This window comes from Gossypium raimondii, chromosome 7, assembly GCF_025698545.1.
Source record: "Gossypium raimondii isolate GPD5lz chromosome 7, ASM2569854v1, whole genome shotgun sequence".
Classification (NCBI taxonomy): Eukaryota; Viridiplantae; Streptophyta; class Magnoliopsida; order Malvales; family Malvaceae; genus Gossypium; species Gossypium raimondii.
Window position 1 is genome coordinate 6,313,498 of NC_068571.1, and position 25,950 is coordinate 6,339,447.

General features: G+C 31.7%; 2 protein-coding genes across 2 annotated transcripts; both read right to left on the reverse strand.

Moving 5' to 3' along the window:
* Positions 1-10,083: 10,083 nt before the first annotated feature.
* On the reverse strand, positions 10,084-13,370 carry LOC105803769 (glucose-1-phosphate adenylyltransferase small subunit 2, chloroplastic). The gene is made up of 10 exons (XM_012636173.2): positions 13,022-13,370; positions 12,590-12,886; positions 12,231-12,500; positions 11,976-12,155; positions 11,697-11,800; positions 11,500-11,611; positions 11,311-11,409; positions 11,104-11,223; positions 10,579-10,721; positions 10,084-10,306 (listed from the first exon to the last, which is right to left on the reverse strand). Exons 1-9 carry the CDS (start codon positions 13,283-13,285, stop codon positions 10,605-10,607), a joined length of 1,563 nt encoding a protein of 520 aa, XP_012491627.1. The 5' UTR covers positions 13,286-13,370; the 3' UTR covers positions 10,084-10,306; positions 10,579-10,604.
* Positions 13,371-21,035: 7,665 nt separating this feature from the next.
* On the reverse strand, positions 21,036-23,008 carry LOC105803757 (ras-related protein RABB1c). The gene is made up of 6 exons (XM_012636156.2): positions 22,743-23,008; positions 22,194-22,333; positions 21,912-21,994; positions 21,609-21,813; positions 21,463-21,531; positions 21,036-21,269 (listed from the first exon to the last, which is right to left on the reverse strand). Exons 1-6 carry the CDS (start codon positions 22,786-22,788, stop codon positions 21,177-21,179), a joined length of 636 nt encoding a protein of 211 aa, XP_012491610.1. The 5' UTR covers positions 22,789-23,008; the 3' UTR covers positions 21,036-21,176.
* Between the last annotated feature and the right edge of the window lie 2,942 nt (positions 23,009-25,950).

Here is a 25,950-nt window from a genome sequence, read left to right on the forward strand (position 1 = left end):
TCAATGCATCATTCTTTCAATGAATACATCTAGGTCTCTACCCGTGGAGTCAACTGCTCTGATAGCCAAGACTAGTCATCTCCTCAATTGGAATTGTAGACGACATAATAATCATTCTCAATATTTGAATCAAATACTCACTTTAATTCTTTTACAAGATTACAGACTTGTTTAGATTATCTACTGAAGTAAGTTATCTTTCTCGCAATGTAAACGTTCTTATAGTGTCACTTATCATCAGTTTGAACTTAGACAATCAATGAGCTAATATTGTTTGTCACAATTTTACTATTCATGTAAAATATGAAAAAGAAATACAAAAGACATAATAGTAAAATGTGAAAGTAACTTTATTTATTTATTCATTGTTCAAATAAATAGAAAATAATTACATGTTTACTACAAAATGGGCACATTTCCCAACAATAAATAGAATGTGTATGTATTGAGTCAAATTGGGATGTGATATGATGAATGATTTGATTTAGCAAACTTAGCATGGTAATTCGCCAAAAGAAATATCAATATATCATATCCGTCAAGAGAATAGTACCTATGGTCAACTATTCTGGAATAATCATTTGATGATTGATGAAGGGAAGAGAAAGGGGTAGTATCGACTGGTGAAATTTATAGTCAACTATTTAGTTAAATGAAAGATGAGAAGTTAAGAATGGTAAGTGGTGTATAAGTACGTGGTTATCTGACGATATGAAGTTATTTGCCAATGACAGAATTGGGAAATCTACAAATGCGGGATGAAGAATTTAACAAGCAAGTTTAAAAGGTAATTTATTTTTGAACTCAACAAATTCTCTTGAACTTACAAGTGTTATGTTTATGTTTCAGGTTGTTTTATTATTGAGTTCGCTTGGAGGGACAAGCCTAGAGTTCGCCAATATAGCGGCGAAATGGGGTATTATGCATACAATAAGTTATCTGGAAATGGCGTATTGTAGGGTTACGCCTTTAAGTGTCTATCTTTAGTGAACGTTTATGTTGTAAAAGATATAGGGATATGTCTGATGTATTATATTACTTTCAAATACATTTCTTTGTTTCTATAATCACGAAAATTTTAGATAAAGTAATAAGAAAAATGTTTTAGTCAAGAGTACTAGAAATTTGTTTTGGAAATTTAGTTAAATATCGTGAAGCAACACCTAAGATCCGGATCCGACGAATCAGGTCGAGTTGAGGGCGTTACAGACTTTGTCTTGGGCACCGGAGTGGATGACTCCCAGAAGATAGAGACATAGATGTAACTGACTGGACGGACAGTACATAAGACTGGACCCAAGCAAAATAAATTTTGAATCCGTTTATGGATTTATTCACTTGTGATGTTCATAATGTGACATACCTTAATCCTGAGTGGATGATGGACTATGTATGCATGACTCGTATACTTTTATGTAAGTAAAAGTCTGAGTTCGAATAGATAAGGAATCGAAAGCTGGTGTGTTGGGTATACGACTTCTGCAGTATGTAACATAATTCAAATAGTGAAATTCATAGCCTAGGACATGGGTAAATGATATCCTCTCATTGGCATTACATGATAGATGAAAAACAAACGTGGCCACGGGTCGTCTTTGTGATGAATTACTTTGTTATTATTTAATATTAATTGTAACGACCCGATAGTCAGGGGTGTCAGAAAGTGCATTCTCGAGACTCCGTTCCCGTAAATTTGACTCGTAAATATTTATTAAAAATATTTACAAAGCTAGTTGTGTGGTAAATTAGGTTTTGGTTAAGTGAATTTGCAAGAATTAAAAGTAATTAGGTATAAGGACTAAATTGCATAGAGGGTGAAAGTTGAATTATAGATTAAAGAAAAATTAAAGGGACTAAAGAAGCAATTATGCCATTGTTTTTTAATGAGGCCGCATAAGGTAAGATATTTATAAATTTCATATATATTATAATAAAATATGTTTACTTAATTAATAAGGATATATATTGTATTATAATAATAAACTAATATATGATAAAACAAATTAAGTAAATGAATGAATTAAAAAAAAGCCAAGCCAAAACGAAACAGAAAGGAAAGAAAGAAAAGAAAAAGGAAAAGAAAGAAAGAAGAAATGCAAGGGCATAGGGACTTCTAAGGTTCAAAGTTTATTTGGTTAGTCAATTTAGTCCTTTTTTGTAATTTTTATGTTTTTGGAATCTTGGTGTTAAGTACTACCCGACCTGTGTCGAAATTTTAGCAATTATTGAGTTTTTAAATGTTGTTAATGTTGAATAATTTTAGTATTAAGGATTAAATTGATAGATTTAAAAGTTAGAAATGAAAAGGGATTGAATTGTAGAATAAATTGTAAATTTTGAGTAATAATGATTAAATTGTGAAGAATTTGAAATTTAGGGATTTAAGTGAAAATAGGGAGTTAAATTTAGTTTAAAGTGAAATTTGTATGAAAATATAGGATTAATTGTAAAGAAAAAGTTAGTTTCGGTTTAGGGACTAAATTACCGAGACTAAATTGAAAATTAGTCAAATATTGAGTAAAAATTGAAATCTTCAATATGAAATTGAATTGTGTTGTATTGATGAATTTTAATTGTTTTAATTCTGTAGCTAACCTCGTATCGGAATCCTCGACTAAAAAGGGAAAGATAAAGTCGACATCGAATAGCTCAGAATTTATGGTTTGTATTTCTATAATCCGAAACTAGTTATTGATTGTTATATTTTTTATTTAATGCATATGGGTGTTGAGGTGAGTATTCGACACTTTGACATTCAATTGAATTAAAAGTTGATTAAATGGATTAAATTGATATATATATATACATATATATATTATGAATATATTGATTATTTGAATTGAAATGAATATTAATGTGAAATTTGAATATTGGATATTGTTATTGTTTCAAATGATATGTGGATCCAATTGTGAAAAGCTATTATATAGCAAGTGATGAGAATTGAATATGTTATAAAATGATGTATTTATGTTTTAAGTATTGAATGGTTAATGTTATTGTATAAATAAATGTGGCTTTAAATATTCAATTGTGTCTATTATATTGTTTTGTCTTTAAATATTTGGATTATAGAAATACCACTGAGTTTTACTCAGCGTACTGTTTTGTTTTCCGTGTGCAGATTAGGTACTACAATTTTGATCGTCGATTCAGCATCCAACAACGATCCTGAACTCAAACATGGTGATGTTTATCCTTTTGAAATGTGCCGGCATGTACCTAAGGTGTCTAAATAATAGTTATTTTGTAAATGGATTGAAAATGAGGTTATAAGTTTACTATTGGTTTGGTATGTTTATAATTTGGATTAAAATGATGCTTTGATGACTTGTTTTGATGATATGAAATGTTTGAGAATTCTGCCTGTTTGATCGGTAAACTTCGGTAATTCTCTGAAACCCTACTTCGGAGACGGATATGGGTTAGGGGTGTTTCAGTAATTGACTTTTCATGAAGGAAGATGTAATGGTTACTGTGAGATGAAATATAATCATATTGGTAAAGCAGATTTATCCCAAAAAATTAAGAATATCCTATGAGAGGAACACACTTATAACAAGGTCATTGGACGAGAACTGATCGAGTTGCTTTCGTAATGGTATGTTATTAAGGAAAGCTTAGTCACAATACTATAGTAGAATGACTTCATGACTAAATGAGTTTATAATTAATAGACAAAAAGTTGAAACTTAATTATAAATCGTTTGAGCCCTAATCACATGTGTCCAGCTCGTCCCTCCGCTAGTTCGTTGAAACCATAAATGAATTGTTTGTTGAATCAAATGAACAAAAATTGATAGAAACTATAAAGTTAAAGAAATGAGAAACATTTGGAAATGAATGTGGTTTTCTCACTCAGTATGAAAATGACCTGAGAATTAATTTATAGTTTTTCGAATTATTAATTAATTAATTGAAGTTTAAAAATGGAATTAAATTAATTGGTCATTGTGAATTTGTTGAATGTAGAAAATTAAATATATTCTCATAGATTATTTTACGGTAAAATTTTCATGATTTTAATAGAATCAGAATCAGGTTGATAAAATTATTTAATTAAAAATTTTATTTATTTATTTAAATTAACTTATGATGTTTATTTTGGGAAATAAAAAAAATATGCACTGGGTTGGATTCAATTATTAAGTGTTGGGTCAATAGTTTAGGAAGCACATATAATTGAACTCAATATAGGAGAGGCCTGAATCTCATCATAATACATATGAGGAGAAGCACACCCTGTTAGCCCCTCTCTCTCCTAGTTCAACTAGGAGATTGTTTTTCTATTAAATAGACATTAGATACATTCTACTAATTCAACTAGAGTTTCACTTCCTCTCCCTATAAATAGATGCATCGGTAGGGCTAAAAACAATAACTTATATACGACTTTGAGATATTGCTATTCTACCAGAAAGAAGTGGAAATTTATTTTCTAGAATAAATTTTATTTTCTGGGAATAACAATTTTACTGGTTTCTATTCAGAAAGAGATTTACTTTCTCAGTGAAAGTAAATAAAATATTTTTGGTTTTGTGTTTGATTTAAATTTGTTTGCGCCCACGCTTGAACCAATTTGTGGTATGAGAATAGCGGAGAAGGTCGTTCAATTAAAAGCCAGGAACGGCAAAGATTTTTCTAGCCAAAAACACATATGCAATTTCAAGAAAAGTTGATTGCTATAAATATCACAAACCGGCTCGATTTTCAAAATTTTAATTTTTTGCTGTGCAAGAAAACTATTTTCGAACTAAATTTTTTCCAACAATTGGTACCAAAGCCAGATTGTGTTATGTTTATAGTATAAACTGATACCGAAATTTTCTCTCTTATTCATGTGTGATTAATTTATGATAAGATGTGACATTCTTGTTGTTGACACCATTTTTTTTTTGTGAAAATGGGGTCGACTTGGATTTGAAACTAAAAACGAGTATGGGAGTCGCCACCAATCTTTTTTGATGAGGTGTGATCGGGTTATCTCGAAAAGTTATTATTTTAATAAACGATTTGATTTATTAAAACAATAATTTCGGTCTACGAAATTTAGAAAAACGGGTTCAGGAGTCAGTTACTTACGAGGAATGATTAGCACCCTCGTAATGCCCAAAATTGGTACCTAGTTGATTAATTAGTGTCATAGTGTCGAAGATTGAAAAATTTGAAGAGTTTAAAAAAATGATCCTTTATTGAAATGCTAAAAATTTTCGAAAAAATAGCATATTTCACGTTAATCGAGAAAGAGAATTATATCCAATAAGTTAGGACACAATGTCTTGGATTCCCGATGCGCGAATGAATGCCTAAAATTTACTTATTTAAAAGATATTTAGCTATCTCGAAAAAAAAGGGATCATGTCAGTAAGTTAGGACACGATCTTTTCTTAATTCCTGAGATCGTTTAAAACTTGAAAAAAATGGAATCATGCCCAGTAAGTTAGGACACGATCTCTTCTTAATTCTCGAGATCGTTTAAAACTTGAGTTTGAAAAGATTCGTGTATTTAGATTTATTGTGAAAATCAAAACCCCGTAAGTTAGGGTACGACCTTCTCGAATCCAAACACGAGATTTCGCTTATTCAAAAAAATATATTTATGCATTGAATAAAATTAATCTAACACGGAATAATAAAAAATGAAACACGGTGTCAATATGAGTAACAAAACAAAAATGAATACGATGATGTAAGCATAAATAATACGAGCAACAACAACAAAAATAAGATAAATAAAAGGACAAATCAATTATAAGTAAATAAACAAATAAGACTAAAACGTTTTTCAAAATAATAATGAACACATAAATAAATAAATATCAAATAAGACAATAATAACAATAACGAAAATAAATAAAATAATAAAAAGTCTATGTATATATATATATATATAAAGTTTGAAATAAAAAGATATAAATAAGTAAATAATAATAATATCAATATATAATAAGACAAATATATTTAAAATTTAAAATAATAATAATACTAATGATGCTAATAATACTAATGATAATAATAATAATAATACTAATGATAATACTAATGATGATGATGATAATAATAATAATAATAATAATAATAATAATAATAATAATAATAATAATAATAATCATAATCATAATAACATCAAATTTATTAATATTATTAATAAAATAACCAAAATAACAAAAAAAAGGGTTAAATTGAATTTTAAAACAAAATCTGGGGTCAAATCTGAAAATAAATAAAAAGGAAGGACTACTTTGAACGCGCGAATAACAAGGAGAGACTAAAAGAGTAATTTTCTCTTCTCTTCCAAAACGCACAGCTTCAAGGAACCATATTGTAAAGCAAAATAAATTACTGGGTGAATTTAAAAAAACAAAAGGCACTCGATTGTAAAAGTATTTAAAAGCGGAAGGGCTGAAAGTGTAATTAGCCCTTCCGTTTAAAAACACGCGATGCCTGGCCTGGAGCGGGTCGGGTCGGGTTGGATGGCACAAAACGACGTTGTTTTGGGCGTTAGGGGGTTGGGCCAAAACGGCGTCGTTTCATGCACCTATATAAACCAAAAAATTTTCTAAATATTTCATTTTTCCTTTCTTTTCAAAAAAAAATTTCAAAAACACTCTCTTCTCTCTCCCTACTCTCCAACAATCCGGCCAATGGTCCGGCCGAGAGCCACCGCACCAACCGCCGGTCGCTGGGGCCGGCGCCGCCGTGCACAGCGGCAGGGAGTCCAAAAGTTTCAATTTTTTTCCGATGCAGCCCTCTGCCCCCTAAGCACTCTGGCGTCAGCGAAAAGGTAAGAAAAGACCTCCCTTTTTACTTTATTTAGTATTTCGAAATAATAAAAAAATAAAACGAAACAAAAGCAAAAATAAAAAAAGAGTGACCTTTAATTTCTTGAATCTTTGTTCTTTTTTTTTCTTTTTTTTTATTCCAATAAAAAAACCCCTAGCTATTACATTTGCTTCGGCTCTTATAGCCTATTTTTGTTATTCTGCTGCTCTTTCTTTATTGTTTGCAAGTACTCAATGGTGCCAGTGGGCAAGTGGCGGTGGCAGTAGGTAAAAGGCGATCAGAAGACCCTAGGTGCGGCGCACCTAGGGTTAGGGTTTTCAGACCTTTTTTTTTGTTTTAGGCCATTTGGCCGTGGGAAATTGGGCTGCTGTGATCTAGGCTTAGGGTTTGCTTGGGTTTTGGGCCGTTTGGGCCTGTTGTAATTGTTTTGATTTGGGCCCGGGCAGAATTGGCCTACAACACTTGTAATTATCAACATGTTTAGGGATATGTATGTGAATGAATATATGTTATTATTTTATTATTTATATGATAAAATAATTTTGTCAAAATTGTGATTCCTAAAAAATTAAATATAATTATTATTACTTTTTCAGGTATGTAAATTAGATCGTAAATTATCATCTCCACGTAGGATTTATTTAATTATTATATTAGAATAAATTATGTGAGCCGAAAACGAACACAGGGCTTATGCAATCAAAATTTTCGATGGAATCCAAGGAACCGAGATGCATCCAGGCTGATTGAGACAGCGCAAACCCGAACCAACCAAACCGGCAAAATACAAACGGTGGTTCGACAACAGGAGGTTGTCGATGGTCCGACGTTGATTATTAATGGTAAGGAGCCAACAACGGTGGTTAACAGTGGCCGACGGTAGTGGTCAACAGTAGCCCGACGGCAACTTGACGAATTTGAACCCAAGAAATTGCCTAAGGCTAAACGGATTGCAAGACTAAAGTTTAAGCCCCATGACACATATGTGTGATAAGATTTCTAGTATTAATAATTTATTATATTTTTAAGTAGAAATAATTTTTTTGATGGATAAATGGAAATAATTAATCATGTATGTTTAATAATATTGAACACTATGATATTCTATATTAATATATTAATATTTTTTAAAAATAAAAAATTTTATTACTAATATAATAATATTAAGCGTGTTAATTTTAATTACTTATAAAAAAACTTTTTCTAGAAAATATGTTACGCTTTTTAAAAGATAAGTCAATTTACAAGAAAATAAATTTATTTTTCATTTACCTATAAATCATTTTTGTTGACCAAATTATTTTCATAAACCAAACATAAAAAATACAGAAAATATTTTTCAGAAATCATTTTTCGTGAAGCAAACACATCCTAAAAGTTATAATGGAAGACCACTTTAAAATTTTAACTGAAAATTATGAAAAACAATTTTTTAGTGAAAATAGTGAAATCAATTTTTATTTTTTAATTTTCATGTATTTTTATTTTCATTTTTCAAAAACGTTTTAAAGTTTACAATCAAATAAAATTTCTTCAATTTTTTTTATTTTTCAAGGAAATAAAACCGAAATAGTCTCTATTTCCTAGAAACAGATGGAGACCTAAAAAATTAATAGAAAATAAAAACTAAACTAAACTAGGCTAAAATGCTTTATGATTTTTTCTCTCCAACTTTATTATTTTAGCCCTTAATTTAATTTTTTACCTTATTTAACACTTAAATTGTCAAATCATCTTAAAATGGATAGAAATTTATTTGTTTATTTAATTTGCTACCATGACATACATGTGAATTATAAGGTATATAAAACGTTAACATTTAATTAATAAAAATATTAAAAATATTTTTATGATTTTTAAATTTTTTTCTAATAATTTTAATGATATCTAATTTTAAAATAATTTTTATGTTGTTCTGATTTTTAAATTTTAAAAATTAATTAAATGTTTATGTCCACGTGACAATCCATGTACATGCAATGTCAACAAAGTTAAAAAATATTAATCTTTCCATTCATTTTGGGGTGATTTGACAAAAAAAACATAAATTTTAAGGGTTAAAAGGTAAAAAAATTAATGGAAGATAAATAATTTTTTGTAAAGTTAGAAAGTCAAAAAATTATTATGTCAATATTTAATTGTAGATAAATAAAGGTGGAAAAAATTAAACTAGCCTTAAAAAAATTAATTTTCATATATAACAAAATGGATGAAAGACTTCTTTTTTTTTGTGAATTACAAGAAGAGGGCAAAACCCTAACAATAACACAATTAGCGTGATTTAAACCCAAGCCGCATTTAAGACAGTGAACACCTTGACTATCAAGATATCATACAAAGTTCAAAGATATTTTAAATATATAAAAAAAATACCTAAAATATTTTGGCTCTTTTACATTAAATCTTGAGTGTTGTATATGTCACATAATAAGTATGAATTACTTAGTAGAAGTTTTAGACTCCACAAGTAAAGTTAGAGGTTAATAAGTATTTTATAGGAGAATAGTAAAATATTAAAATATATATATTTAAAAAAACGAGACACATATCAATTTTTTAAAGCTTCCCATACCAATATACCAACATTTTCATAAACTTCCAACAAGATTGGAAGGGTCAATAATTAGCCATTTTTTCTCTTCTCTTTCCTTGTTTTCAATGAGTCAAGACGCGCTAATTTAATGGACATTAAATTCAATAACGAGGCTTAAAATTCATGGGCATTGAACAAGGTGAAGGGGGAGGTTTCTGTTATGTATAAATACTGAGCCAGGCTTCAATCAAACACCATGAACACTACTGCTGCTATTGTAAGTAAGAAAACAATGAAAAGGTGCTCCAAAGATAACAACTCACCACTTATCTTTGCGCTGCTTCTGGCATCTCTACTTTTATCAACGGGGAATTCAGGGTGTGTGTTAGTTGAAGCAAGAATTCCCCACTTCTCAGTTATCCAAGGTACCCCCTTGTCAAACACTATCGTTGACACATGAAAATATACAATCACAAAAAGAATAATGAATTCTCAGGTGTATGTCCTTGTAATTTTGGGTTTGTGCACATAACAGGCAGTTTGAAGAGTGATATATACCGTCGGAGATTGAGGCCATTTCCTCCGATAGGTATGAATTCCCCAGACCCTAATGGCAGCCATGGCCAAACCCCTAAGAGCTGAGAAAAACGAGAACAAAATCCGTATTGCATTCCCTACTAATTCAGGTAATCTCCATCTGTTGTTCTCTACTAAATATGGCTTTCACCTTTTGAAGTTAAATCCTTTTAAAACGAAGATTAAAGCTGTTGTATAATAGTAAAGACCCTTCCACCTTCTATCTTCAATATATAATAATAAAAGATACTTCTTCATAGGTACAAAATTCTAACCCTTTATCCCTGTAAGATGGGTTTTACATTAATTGTAGTCCATCAGATACATGCATACATATATCACTAGTTTTTTTTTGCATTAAGGGCTAAACGGCAGTGCATGATCTTTGGAATGTTCTCCATGGCCATACCAATCCTGCATTTAAGATAGCTCTTATCTAAGCAACCACTCCGAAAGGCACAATAACACTGGTAAAACATAAAATTTGCAGACAAATTATGGAATAAAGTTGTTATTTTATTTAAGCTGAAACATGAACTTTATAGCATAATTCCGAAGGTCCTCTCTCTATTTAATATATTATTATACTACCTAAAAATATACATCACAATGGGAAATTACATCAGATATAAGAAAAGGTGGAAGATGTGCAATTGCATACTTTCTTGAGGCTATTGGAACAGTACCTTAAGCAGTGGTAATGTAAGCTTCCTTAGATTACAGTTCCACTAGGAATTAAGGCATCCTTGATTACTGTCACAATCCCACTCTTTATGAAATATCCATCCGTTTCCCTTGCAGTTTCTTGCACATTGTCACTATTAATGATCTGAAAAAAAAAATGCAACATTCATTGTCAACGTTTTAACCTTGGAAATCTAATAAAAATAGATCTTTTAGATGGGATAAAATGTTCTTGAAGTTGTTATTGCAATAAATCCCTTTGTTTTTTGTTGGCATTCAGTTAAGAACTTTGTACTATTGCCTTCAGAAGAATTTTTATGCTAAATCTAGGAAAAGAGCTGAGGAGAAGAATTTTTATGCTAGACTAAGTTCCATGCAGAAGAAAGCAGCACCAAGGTGCCAGTGAGAATTTAGGGACTGAAACTCATATCTCTCCCTGAGGGTTTAACTACTGTGCTGAGACCACAAAAAAATCATAGTAAATGACTAAATTTATGTAAGGTAAAAAAAAAAAAAAAAAAACCAACCTTCACATTGTCACCAATTCGAGCATTCTTGTCAATAATGGCTCTCTTGATGTGCGAATTCTTTCCAATACCAATTGGAACGCTTCCCTTTGCAGCAAGAAACCTTCTGTCAGCATCAGTCTGGACGAAGGAAAAGAGAAGATATTGTCAGAGGCAATAGTATGTGTCAAATATAAAAGAAAGCTAATTATTTTCAGGCCATTATACCTCATAATAATCTGCTCCCATCAGTAAGGTATCTTCTATGATTGCGCCCTCAGAAATGCAAGATCGAAGACCAACAACAGAATGGTGAATTTTACAGTTCTGCAATTAACCAAAATACCATGATGATTAACTCTCATCAATTGTCTAACTTCCATAGGCAGAATATTGACATAGCCCCAAGGAACTGACCTTAATCACACAGCCCTCACCAATAACACTATCTGTAACATCAGCATCAAGCATTTTGGATGGAGGCAAATATCGAGGCTGGGTGTAGATTGGAGACGATCGGTCATAGAAGCTAGGAAGAAAGATCAAAACCATAAAGGTAATTAATTTTATCATCAACTAGTCATAATAATAATGCATTGATGAACTAAAACAACCTGAAATCTGGCACTGGCTTTTTGGTAATTCCCAGATTTGCATTATAAAATGCCTCAATGGTACCAATGTCCTCCCAGTAGCCATCATACAGGTAAGCTTGCACCTACATGGATTTAAAAGCAATTAGAATTCCGAACAAGTATAACTATTTCTCCATGAAGTGAAGAAAAGATCAATGTGGCAACATAGTTGAATCCCATCATGCATAAAATTCTAACAATGAGCTTGATAAAGGTAACAGCCATAAAGATGAAGGGATATATGAAAAGCATACTTACCCTCATCCCAATGGAAGTAGCACCGGGAATGACTTCACTTCCAAAATCATTGGCACCCGGAAACTTTTCTCTAAGAAGATCCAACATCACATTCTTACTAACAACATATATGCCCATACTAGCAATGTAAGGCATCTCTTTTGCCCTCTCATCATCAAGACCTAAAATTGTTGTATCAACCTAAAACAACACCATCAAACTCAGAACCAGAAAAACAATAACAGCATGAAATCCGTATCCGAATAAAGATTCTACCTTCATAGCTTTAAGTTGGTCCCCTTTCGGTTTCTCAGCAAATTCAATTATACGCCCTTCTTCATCAATCTTCATCAGACCGAAAGCAGTAGCCCGTTTTTCATCCATGGGCAATGCAGCTACAGTGATATCAGCATCAGTCTCTCTATGCGCCTGGATAAACTTTTCATAGTCCATTCTATACAAATGGTCCCCAGCAAGAACCAAGAATTCCAAAACATTATGCTCCTCAAACAACCATAAATACTGCCTCACCGCATCTGCTGTCCCCTGTACATTCAAACTCAAATTTTAGCAAATCAAAACCCAAAGAAGTACCAAATTTAAAATCCATTTGAGTGATATAATCAACAACAGACCTGGAACCAATTTGGGTTCTCAGGACTCTGCTGAGCTGCAAGAACTTCGACGAACCCTTCGTTCTTGTAACCACCCATGTTACTAGCATATGCACGGGAAAGGTGACGATTGAGAGAAGCAGAATTGAACTGAGTGAGAACGTAGATTTTTGATACATTACTGTTCAAGCAATTGCTAACCGGAATATCAATTAGCCTATAATTTGCTCCTAATGGAACAGCCGGCTTAGCTCTCTTCTTTGTTAGTGGGTAAAGCCTTGTCCCTGCTCCACCTCCCAAAATAATCCCCAAAACACTCTGCCAAAATAATAATCACAAAAATTTCCAAAAACAAAAAGAATTTCCCACATTTTCATCAAAATGCATATTTAAAAAAAAAAAAAAGCTTAGATCTTTGAGCATGTCAGAAACAGTGATAAACATAAAGCTTACTCTACTAGCGTCGGGGTCCAAACATGTTTGAGAGTTTTGAGAATCGGAAACTGCTTTCGGTGAAATGATGAAAGGAGTTCGTTTCATTTGCCGGGAAGAAGTAACAGTTTTGGAAACAAGCTTATCACCTGATAGAGCAGAAGCCGAGAATGACAAGGTTCGAGGAGCCAAGAATATACCGCTAGAGGGAGAAATTGAAGCAGCATTGGATGAGGAAGAGGACTTAGTAGTAGTAATCAATCTCAAAGCAGCTGTAGCAGCCATGTTGGGAAAGTTTACGGGAATGATATGAGGATGGAACAGCAGCTTTAAAAAAAGATCTGAAATTGACGAGGAATTCAGCAATGGAATTGCCCTTAATGTCTCTGTAAATTTACTAGCTCATTTTAGAATGCTTCTGTCGCTATTCACGGGCTTTTCTGAGATTTCATAATCTTTTTAGTTTTGTATTTTATAAGAAAAAAATCATTTTCGGCAGTGAAGAATAATTGGGTGGCTGTCATCTTCCTAGTAAACTGAGATCACATTATTTAATTAAAATATATAGTTTTAAGATTTTTTTTTATTTATATCAAAATAATACAATTAGAAGCGTAAATTAGTTGAGATTATTCGTGCAGCTTTTTCTATTTGTAAATAATTTATTATTTTTAATACTAATTATATATTTTGTAATATTGTTGTTAAAGTGTTATTAATGTTAATGATACATTTTATCAAATGGTTTTATGAAGTATTTGAAATAGTAATTAATTAAAAGTTAGATATTGTTGAGTTTTTGTATTTCATATTCTTAAACCAATGAAGCTACACACCCAAGGTCAAACATAGGGTATACCAAAAGGTATTTGGGGTTAAAATTGTTATTACTTTATTTAATCAAAGGAGGTCAAGACGTCTATCTACCCCTTTTACCTTGGATCTATACATTGAGTTTGATGATATTCAACTTAGATACAAAGCAACCAATGTTCCAAGCTCATCTAGAATCCCAATAGAAATATCATCTATGGTGGGTGCGCAATATGAAACTCCAACTCGACTTATAATTTAATTAATATTTAATGGCTATACTAAGGCAGTGATGCAATTAGAGTCTACTACAAGACATCTTCCATTCATATTCAGTTTTAGTTATGATACACATTTGTATGTTCTATTATCAATGTCTACTCGAATTCAATCTCCAAACTCAAAGTCGCCATTAACCAAAAATTTTATTGAACGATCTGGCAAATTCGCAAATGATTATAGTGAAGACGAGTTGAAATTAGGGAAGAAAAAAACAACACAATTTTCATCGGAGTTAGAGTGAACGATCTTCCAGCATATCAATCTCCATCATATATGCAATGGATGCACTTGAATTTTCGAAAATTTTTTTATCAAACCCCCAAGGTATATGACTCATGCTTCTTCATATTCATGTGGACTGTCTATTAGGATCAATTTCCATTGAAAGAGGCGACGATATCAACCATTAAGCAGTACTGCATTTTGTACAAATTTGGAGCATTAGGACAAATTTAGGAGTTTCTGGCTTGATACTCGTATTATGGATTTCACGCCTCTATCTACATAGTTAGTGTATGTTAAAACCATAGTCATAAAAATATTTTTAAATTTTTAAATATGCATGTAATGATGTATAAAACATAGGAAAACCAATGGAAGTTGTATCAATTGAGGTTAGAAACCACAATCTCTTCTTGGAAAAATCCAGTTTAGAAAAATAGTTTTCAGTCAGAACCAAAAGTTAAAAATTTTAAAAATCGAATCGGTTGTAATATTTATAGTAATAAACATTTTTTCTAGAAGTACTTGTACTTTGTGTGAGATGGATATTAGATGTTTTTGGCTTTCAACCGAACAATATTCTTCTCCATCATTCTCGTACTACGAATTACTTTGAATGTGGGCTCGAACAATCACGAACCAAACACAAACCCAAAAACAATTTATTAGTTTCCATAGAAAAATAATTCTCTCTCAATAGAAACTGTTAGAATTGTAATTCCCAACAAATAGAATTTATTCTTAGAAAATACATTCTCACCACTTTCTAGCAAAATAACAATATATCAAACTTATATGAAATTTTTGTAAACAGTTCTACCAATGTCATCTATTTATAGAAAAATATAAGAGAATCATAGTTGAATTAGTAAAACGCAAGTAATATTTATTTAATAGAAAATAATATTCTACTTTAAGTAGAATGGACCTCTCTGTATTGGGTCTAATTATATATGCTTCCTAATTTTAACTCAACATTTTATAATTTAATCTAACCCAATACATGGTTATTTCCAAAATAAATATTATTTATTTAATTAGTCAAATTAACTAAATAAAATTCCCAAATAATTTTCTCAACTCAATTTTAATTTCGTTCAAATCATGACAATTTTACTTGTAAAAGAATCCATGAGAAAATATATTTAATTTCCATATTCAATAAACTCACAATGGCTAATTAATTTAATTTAATTTTTGAACTTCAATTATTTAATTATAATTAATTAAATAATAATTTGAAAATCTTAAATTAATTCTTTAGTCATATCTAACGCATCCATTTATCAATGCGGCACATTTATTTGACTTCACCATTTCCATCTATTTCTGTTCATTTGGTTCTACATGCAATTTATTTTTGGTTTCAACGAGCTAGTGAAGGGAACGATTGGATATATGTAATTAAGGCTCAAATAATTTATATTTAAGTTCTAGCTTTTCGTTTATTAATTATAAACTTAGTCACGAAGTCATTTCATTATAGTATCGTGATTGAGTTCTTCCCAACAACATACCATTACGAAAGCAACTCGATTAGTGCTCATCCAATGACCTTGCCATAAGTGTGTTATTCTTATAAGATATCCTTAATCACTTTGGGATAAATTTATTCTACAATGAGAAGTCAATTACTATCAAATAGTAATCAAGTCATTTACCAAAAAGACAAATGACTCGTGGCCACAATTACTTTTCATTTATCATGTAATGTCAATGAGAGGATAACATTTACCCATTAGTTGAGTTATGAATTCCACTATTGTGAATGGTGCTACAAACAACAGAAGTCGTATATCCAATGCATCAGCTTTTGATTCCTTACCTATTTGAACTCAGACTTTTACTTAAATCAAAGTATATGAGTCACGTATAGTGTTGGATCTGATGCCCTAAGTGTAGGATTTTCGTCTATATACATTTGTAATTTTTTGAACAGATTGGTTAATAAAATTATTCAAGAATTACATTAATACCCTTTGTATATTGTCCTCATGTGGTTTTTGCATGTAAAGCAAAATAGAAGTAAATATTAGTTCATTGGTTGTCTAATATTTAACTAATAGCAAGTGGTATTACGTGGTCGGATCATAATACTAAAAGACAACTTATATTAGTAGATGAACCTAAATATATCATTAGTCTAATTGAAAATGAGCAAACTAATTGAAAGGCTAATTTACCATCTATTAAGTCCAATTGTGGAGATGTCTTATTTTGGGCATCGAAGCGGATCACTCCCAAAAGATAGAGAAATAGATGTGACTGACTAGATTGACAGTAAATCGGACTAAACCAAAGAAAAATAGATGATGAATTTGTTTATGAATTTATTCACTTGTGACATTCAAAGTATAACATACCTTAAACCTGAGTGGATGGTAGATTATGTATGCATGACTCATATACTTTAATGTAAGTAAAAGTCTGAGTTCAAATATATAGGAACCAAAAGCTAGTGCATTGGGTATACGACTTTTGAAGTATGTAGCACCATTCACAATAGTGGAATTCATAGTCCAAGATATGGACAAATGATATCCTCTCATTAGCATTACATGATAGATGAACAGTAAACATGGTCACAAGTCATTCGTCTTTGTGAGGAATGACTTGATTACTATTTGATAGTAATTGGCTTTTCATGAAGGAAGATGTAATGATTACCATGAGGTGAAATAGAATCATATTGGGAGAACAGATTTATCTCAAAGAGATTAAGGGTGTCCTATTATGGTAACACACTTATGACAAGGTCATTGCACGAGCATTGATCAAGTTGCTTTCGTAATGGTATGTCAATAAGGAGAGCTCAGTCACAATACTATAGTGGAATGACTTCGTGAGTAAATGAGTTTATAATTAATAGGCTAAAAGTTAGAATTTAATTATAAATCATTTAAGTCTTAATCGCATATGTCTAATCAGTCCCCCCCCGGTAGCTCGTTGAAACCAGAAATGAATTGCATGTTGAATCAAATGAACAGAAATGGATAGAAATGGTAAACTTAGAGAAATGAGAAACATTTGAAAATGAACATGGTTTTCTCTAAATGGAAATGGCCTGAAAATTAATTTATAGTTTGTCAAATTATTATTTAATTGATTAATTAAATAGTTGAAGTTCGAAAATGGAATTAAATTAATTGGTCATTGTGAATCATTGAATGTATAAATATTAAATATATTTTCTCATAGACTCTTTTACGGTAAAGTCGTCATGATTTTAACGAATTAGAATTGGGTTGAGAAAATTATTTAATTGGGAAATTAATTTATTTAAATTAATTTATGGTGTTTATTTTGGGAAATAGAAAATATATATTGGGTTAGATTGAATTATTAAGTACTAGGTTACAAGTCCAGAAATACTTATAATTGGATCTGATATGCGAAAGACCCAAAAGTCTCTCATATGTTGCTCATACAACTGCCTATATATATCGTCATCCATAATTAAATCCAATTCCTGTTGAATTGAATATTCAAACATATGGTATTTTTCAGCATAACTCCATTTCTTTGTCGAGGTTCCGTTCATCCTATTTGATGCTTTGTTACTATTTTCATCAAACGGTTTTGTACAATCTGGTTCAAGATGGTTGATAGCAACACATGGGCCTTCGCGATCAGAGTTGGAAACACGATGCACGACCTCATCTAATGGAGTCATTGCTTCGTTTCCGTGTTGCAACACCATCATGAGCAATCTACGGTTCTCATCAATCTCCCATTCTTCGTAAAATCATTCCTCGTATATGTCATCATAGTACCATGCGGTCATTTTGCATTCCTCATCCCAACTGCTATTATCATTAAATTCATAATCAACTGCATTCATGATTAAATTAAATAGTCGACAATGTATCTAAAAATATTTAAATAAATAAAAATAGAAAAAATAATGAAAATAAAAAAAATTAACACTCTATCTAACTCGTTTATCTTTCAACTAGTATTATTTTACAAAGCAATTAAATTAATAACAAATTTCACCATTGCAATCCCCAACAACGACACCAATAACTTGACAACGTCTGGACTAGAAATATTGTAGCAAAAAGATAAAAAAAAAAAACTAAGCAGCGTTGTCTGCAAGTATACGGGTCAAATTGTAATATAGTTTGTTTACAACGAAACACTTGGAAAATATTCCAAGGATCGTACCCAAGGGATTATAGAATAGATAAATTTCTTATTAAATTAATTACAGAAAATAAGTACTAATCTAATCGAGTTCCGAATTAGTAGTGCGATTTCAAATTAAAGTATTTATTAAACTAATTAAATTAATTAACCTAAACTAAGCTAATGGAATTTCTTATTCCTAGTGTTGACAATGCGAGCTCTCGACCTATAATCGATTAAATCCCTAATTAACAACTAAGTCATTAATTACCCTCAAAAGAGTTGTTTACCATCCTCAGCTAGGAATACCCTCTTGATCTCACTGCTTGGCACAAGTTATACTCGACAGACTACCCCCTTTCGGTCTCACCTGTCTCGATATTCTATTAGGGGCGTCACTCCCTAATATACTAAGTACTCTTGAATAAACTCTCAATTTTAGGTAAATAATTACTTAATTAATAAATCAGATCCATAACCGAAACATGCTAGATATAAAATACGCACAACTTATTCTAATATTCTATAAACATCAGTTGATCAGGCTAATGAAAATATATATATAAAAGAATAAGAAGTAGGAGAAAGCTCTTGAATAAATATATACACGGTTCCAAAGCAATCTTCGCTCGCGATCGTCTTCACATCGGAACAAGGAAAATCCCAACTAAGCGAATATAAAATAAAAATACAAAGAAAACTATTTAAATATGAAAAAAGGCCTAATTTTCAACCCTTTTTTAATGGGATTATAAGAGTGTTTATATAGGCACAGATTAGGGCTACCTTAGGGTAATTTATTCCTAAAATACCTCTGGTTTAATAAACAAATTATAGCTTTAAAATTCTGTTCATGCGACTGCTGGTGTCATCATCTAATCATGTTTACATCACGACGTCGCGACGCCAAGACCCCCATGTCGCGACATCAACTCTGTTTTCAGCCCTTAATGCTTCGAAGTTCAATGTCGCGACGTTGGATGTTGATGTCGCGACGCGATCGTTGTTCCTTGCATACTTATGCCCAAATTAATGCCTTACACACTCAAATAACCCGTTAGTCATACCTGAGGCCTGAGTTGGCCTTACTTGTCATCAAAACACTAAAAACTACATAAAAACGCTTATTTTACCAAAATTAAACCTAAGTAAAAAAAATCAAAATCGAAATAAAAACATATAAAAACACTAGAAAACAAGCTTGTTAAGCGCCGGAAAGACCTTCATTTTCCACATCGAATTGTGGAAGGTCATGCTACATACTGCAAAAGTCGTATACCCAACGCACTAGCTTTCGATTCTTTATCTATTTGAACTCAGGCTTTTACTTACATCAAAGTATGTGAGTCACGCATATATAGTCTATCATCCACTCAGGATTAAGGTATGTCACATTATGAACGTCACAAGCGAATAAATCCATAAACGAATTCAGGATCTACCTACTTGGGTCCTATTCGATATACTGTCGGTCTAGTCAGTCACATCTATGTCTTTATCTTCTGGGAGTCATCCGCTCCAATGCTCAAGACAAAAACATCTCCCCAATTAGACTTGATAGACGACATGTTAGTCTTTCAATTGGTTTTCTCATTTTCCAATTAGATTAATGACATGTTTAGGTTCATCTACTAATATAAGCTATCTTTCTGTATTACGATTTGACCACGTAATACCGCTTAGTATTAGTTAAACATTAGATAACTAGTGAGCTAATAATTTTATTAAATCCATATGTTCAAAAAAATATAAGTATACAAACGAATATATTACATTGAGGGCACTAGATCCAATACATTTGACCTTTGAAGTCAACTTTGACTCATTGCCTGTTACTTCAATTTTTGTAGGTGTATAATAACCATCATTCTGTAACATCAAAATTTTGATAGACAAATGTAATTATTATAAAGAGAGTTAATAATATGTTGTAAATTTAATAATATTAGATATATAAAATTAATTATTAAAATATGATGTAAGTTTGACAAAAAATATTATATAAGTAAAAGATATAGTGTTTTTTGAGTGTTTAAAAATTTATACGGATGGTGAAGAAAAATATAGTGTAATTCATCCCTCCAAAATTGTAATGTAAAAAGAAAAATGTTTCCTTGAGAAGATCGGTTTGAGACTTTTGAGTATTTTAGGTTGACTTAAACAACTTAAAAACGAATTATCCAATAAAATTGCTTGATTTGGTTGATTAAAGTCCAGGTCGTGACAATAGACTAACCCAAATTCATGAAATGCTCAGTTCATCGAATCTAATGAGAAAACCAAATTTCCCAACTCAATTCATCCAATCTACTGGACCACTTTTTGTAAACAGTTGTGGGGAAGGAGCATTAAATCATGTAAGTTGATAGTTTTTTTTTATATAAAATTGATCACTTTTCTTATGCTTGCTTGTATAAAGAATAAAGAATTTAAGATTATTTATTTAGCTCAAATACATTTATTTTTAAAAAATTAATCAAATAATTTTGACCGCATTTTGATTTTGTTTAATTTATTTATTAAGTCTTAACTCGATTGGTATCAGTATTATTATCAGATAGGAAGACGTGAATTCGCGTCCGCTGAAGTATATTTATCCTCTCATTTAAGGTAAGAAAGAGTTGTACCATCGACAAGAAATCTCGTAATCCAACAGCAAAACTAAAAGAAATGTATAAATCCGAAACCAAAACACATAACAGTTGAGTCTCAAAACTTGGAGAAAAAGAAATCAGCCGCAGCAGCTGCCTGCCTGAGAAGCCGAACCATCTCTACCACCTGATAAACCAGCGCCGGTTTGGTGTCCAAGTTTTATACCACAAGACTGTACCAAAGCAGAAATGAACTGAAGATTAATGGTTCAACAAGTATTCATCCATTCCATTATTGCTGCCTTGTAAAAAGCTAACCTTCTCCGACACCCAACAATTTCTTACCAAATCAGGAATTTATGTACTATCCTAAAACTTGAAAAGAGAATGAAATTGCAAAGTAACTATAAGCATTACAAAACTAACCTCATTAGATATGTCAATAACTCCATCCTGAATCTTCTTGTAGATTTTGGCAGCCGTGCTAATAAATGCCTGCAAAGGAATATCATCGACAACCTTAATTATACGGGTTATCTCAAGTACGATATGAAATTATTTTTTTATATCACCTCTTCGACATTTTGAGCCGTTTTCGCTGAGGCTTCCATGAAGACCAGGCCATGTTCCTTGGCAAACTGCTCACCTTCCTCTGTGCTCACAGCCCTTCTATGAGCCAAATCGCACTTGTTGCCGATAAGCATAACGGTCATGTTTGCATTTGCATGTTGCCTTGCATCCTCCAACCAGCTAGTCAAGTGATTGAAAGTCTCCCTCCTGATTATTAATCACATATTCATGTAGACATGGGTTACTTAAAGCTTAAGCAACTTCATAGACTTAACTAAAGAGATCCTAAACCAAAGAATATATACCTAGTAATATCATAAACTAGAAGTGCACCGGCAGCGCCTCGGTAGTAAGACCTTGTAATGGATCTGAATGACTCTTGGCCCGCCTAAACAAAACCAACAAAATTCATCATCCACAACACAAAAGAAATATGTTTCAGATTTTAATGGCTTAAGCAGTACCATAATTCTACACATAAGAAATCCCGAACTTTCAATATACAAATAAGGGTCCAAAAGCACTTACAGACATATTAAAGGGGATGAAACTTTAAAGTAAAACATTAAGAAGCTAAAAGAACAAACCGTGTCCCAGATTTGAAGCTTTATTGGGTTGTTGTCAATGCCGATCAACCTGGCTCCGAATTCAACACCAATGGTTAAATCATGAACGGGCTGGAATCTTTTGTCGGTGAATTGCAAAAGAAGACATGATTTCCCAACTCCTGCAGAAACAAAAATGAACATACTTGTGCTGAAGTAGCATGTAGTAACACACAGAATTGCAAACATGGCCAAAATGAGTATATAATATGCAAATTTGCTTAAAGTAGGAGAGCTTCATTGGTTATGCAATTCCAGTCTTCATTGTCTCGGCAATGCTAACACATTGTGATGCTTAATAAAGCCATTACTCGATGCTAGATTCTGTTCAAACATAGGAATCAAGGGCCTAATCACATTACAAATTCTGATAATGCACCCTTTAGGTATTTAATTGGCAAAGACGAGCTTACAAGCAAAGAAATTAACAGTGCCAACAAAAAGAAAATCCCAGAAAATTCAGATGATAATCATAAAACGTATGAGAAACGACCCAGATATCCAATTTCAAAAAAGAAGAAAAAATCGTACCAGTATCTCCAATGATAATGTACTTGAAAAGGTAAGAGTACGACATCGTCTGTGGTCGTATTTGTACAAACCCAAAGACCCAAAATCCTAAATTTTGAACAATATTGGTTTTGGAAATTAACTGAAAGATCAGATCTTTCAAATGTATATTACCAAAATAAACAAATCAAACAAGTTTGTTTCTTTGAAAAAAATGGAATTAATAGTGTCAAATCCCAGAAAGTGTTAAAAGAAAATCAAAAGAATTAAAAGAGAGATTGATGATCTCCTTCTTCTCCATTTCTCTTCTTTCCTTCCTTCAAAATTGCATTTTCTTTTTAATTTGAAAAAGGAAGCAGGATTTTAAACATAAAAATCACTAAACTTATTTAAAATTTATATTTTTAAGGTTAGTTAAATTTATCATTTAAACCTTTTTTATTTCAAATAATTAAATTAAACTCATACAAATTTACTTATAATTTGTTTTAAAAAAAACATTAACGTGAATTTTGTTTGAAACTTAGTAAAAGAGCCGCATTTCCTTATCACATATTGTCACTGACTCACAATTCATCACCATTTGACTGACTTTAGGATTACCTTTTTACAGTATACTATTTTTTTAAAATTTGGTCATTAATATTTTTATTGGTAAAAAATATTTTATTTATGAATGACTAAGTGACAAATGAACCAAATGTTAAGGATTCAAATAAAAATATTAAAATTAAAAAATAGATTAAATGAATGTTGTTGGAGATCGACCCAATTAAGCAAGGAACAAGTAAAAATAGCAGAAGAAATTGATAAATTGAACACACAAATTTAATGTAGAAAAACTCCTCCAAAGAGGATAAAAACCACAGGCAAAGATAATTTTACTATAATAGAAAAAGAAACAAAGAGTACAAAAGATGGAGATTAAAAAAAACTAAAACCCCGAAAACCTGAAAACAAATAACCCTCAAAACATAAACACAAAATTCTCTCAATGTATTATGAGTTCTAATCTAATTGGTGTATTTTCTAAGGTTATAAAGAGCCTATTTATAGGCTAAATTCATATGTCAAATAATAATAAAATTTTAGCCTCTAAATAGGCTCTTTTACAACATTAGAAAATACACTCATTAGATTAGAACTCATAACACATTTAGATAATTTTGTGTTTATATTTTGAGGGTTCTTTGTTTTTGGGTTTTCGGGGTTTTAGTTTTTTTTAATCTCCATATTTTGTACTCTTCGTTTATTTTTCCATTATAGTAAAATTATCTTTACCCGTGATTTTTATCCTCTTTGGAGGAGTTTTTCCTCGTTAAATTTGTGTGTTCAATTTATTAATTTCTTTTGCTATTTTTACTTGTTCCTTGCTTAATCCGGTCGATCTTCAACAAGTGGTATCAGAGCTAGTTCATTTTTTATAGATCAGCCCATTTAGATATGATAGCAACAAGGTTTGAAATTGAGAAGTTCGATGGTGAGACAAATTTCAATCTGTGACAAGTTCGGATGATGACAATTCTAGTTCAATCTGGTTTGAAAAAGGTTGTTACCGGGAAAAAGCCTGAGAATCTAAATAAAACAGAATGGGAAGAGCTTGATGAAAAGGCTTTGTCTGCAATCCAGTTATGCCTCGCGAATACGGTATTGTAAGAGGTATTGATGGGGAAGACCTCATCTGCCTTGTGGAAAATGTTACAAACTCTTTATGTAACTAAGTCTCTGGCTAACCGTTTAGTGTTGAAACAACGTCTATTTACGTTTCGCATGAACGAAAGTGAGTTTCTTAGAGATCACATCAGTCAATTCATTACTCTTTTAAATGATTTAAAGAACGTTGAGGTTTATATTGATGATTAAGATCAAGCTATGCTGTTATTGTGCTCTTTACCCCCTTCATACAAGTCTTTCAGGGAGAACCTAATTTATGGCAGAGACAAACTCTCGTTCGAAGATGTGAAGGGTCATTTGTTGAGTAAAGACAAACTCGACAATGAGCTTCATTTGGATAGCAAGGCAGATAGGCAAGCTTCCATTTTGATAGCATCAAATAAACAAGATAAAAGGTGTCGCTATTGTAAAAAGTTAGGTCATGTCAAAGCAGATTATAAACTGCGAAATAAAAGAGTTGTTGAGAGTAACGAGGAAGATGTAGCTGGCACTAATTTGGCCGATGAAAGTGGTGATGATTTTTTTTTTAGTGTCAACGAGCGATAACTCCAAGCTCACGTCCAAGTGGATCCTAGATTCAGGATGTTCTTTCCACATGTGTCCCAATAGAGAATGGTTCTCCACATACAGTTCGGTTGAAGGTGGAGTTGTGCAAATGAGAAACGATTCATCTAGTAAGGTAATTGGTATTGGTACTGTTAAAATTAGGATACACGATGGGACGATTAGGACACTCTTTGATGTCAGGTATGTACCTGATTACGAAAGAATCTTATCTCATTGAGTATTTTAGACTTGAAAGAATGCAGAATCAAATCGAGTCGAGCGGCATTAAAGTATCTCTTGGAGCTCTCGTTTTGTTAAAAGGTAAAAGAACTGGCAGTCTTTATATTCTGAAAGGTTCTACAGTGAACAGTGAAATCGGACGTCCCTCGTCCGTTACAGAGTCGAAGTCAACTCGTTTGGAGCGGAGACAACTTGGTCATAGGAGGGAAAAATGTATGACTGTTTCGTTGAAGAGAGGTTTTCTTTTGGATGCAGGTTTTGAAAAGTTAGGGCAATGTGTTCGTGAAAATCAGACCCGGGTTAGTTTTGATTTGGCAGTGTACAAGTTGAAGGCTAGAAGTCTTCCAGTTTCTAAGCACAGATTCGACTTAGTTAATTCCCTGCATAGTTCAAGATAGGCTTGTGGCGGGCTTTGGCAAAGATGGCGTTGTAGAAATATGAGTCAAGGTGGAGATTTGTTAAGTATGACTCCTATTTCAATCAAATTTGAGAAATAATCTTCTAATTAAACTCTGTTTATTTGTTTCAATCAAACACTGATTAGTTTAGATTATTTTATTATTATTTGACATATGAATTTAGCCTATAAATAGGTTTTTTTACAACCTTAGAAAATACACACATTAGATTAGAACTCATAACACATTTAGAGAATTTTGTGTTGACGTTTTAAGGATTCTTTGTTTTCGGGTTTTGGGGGTTTTAGTTTTTTTTCATCTCCATCTTTTGTACTCTTCGTTTCTTTTGCCATTATAGTAAAATTATCTTT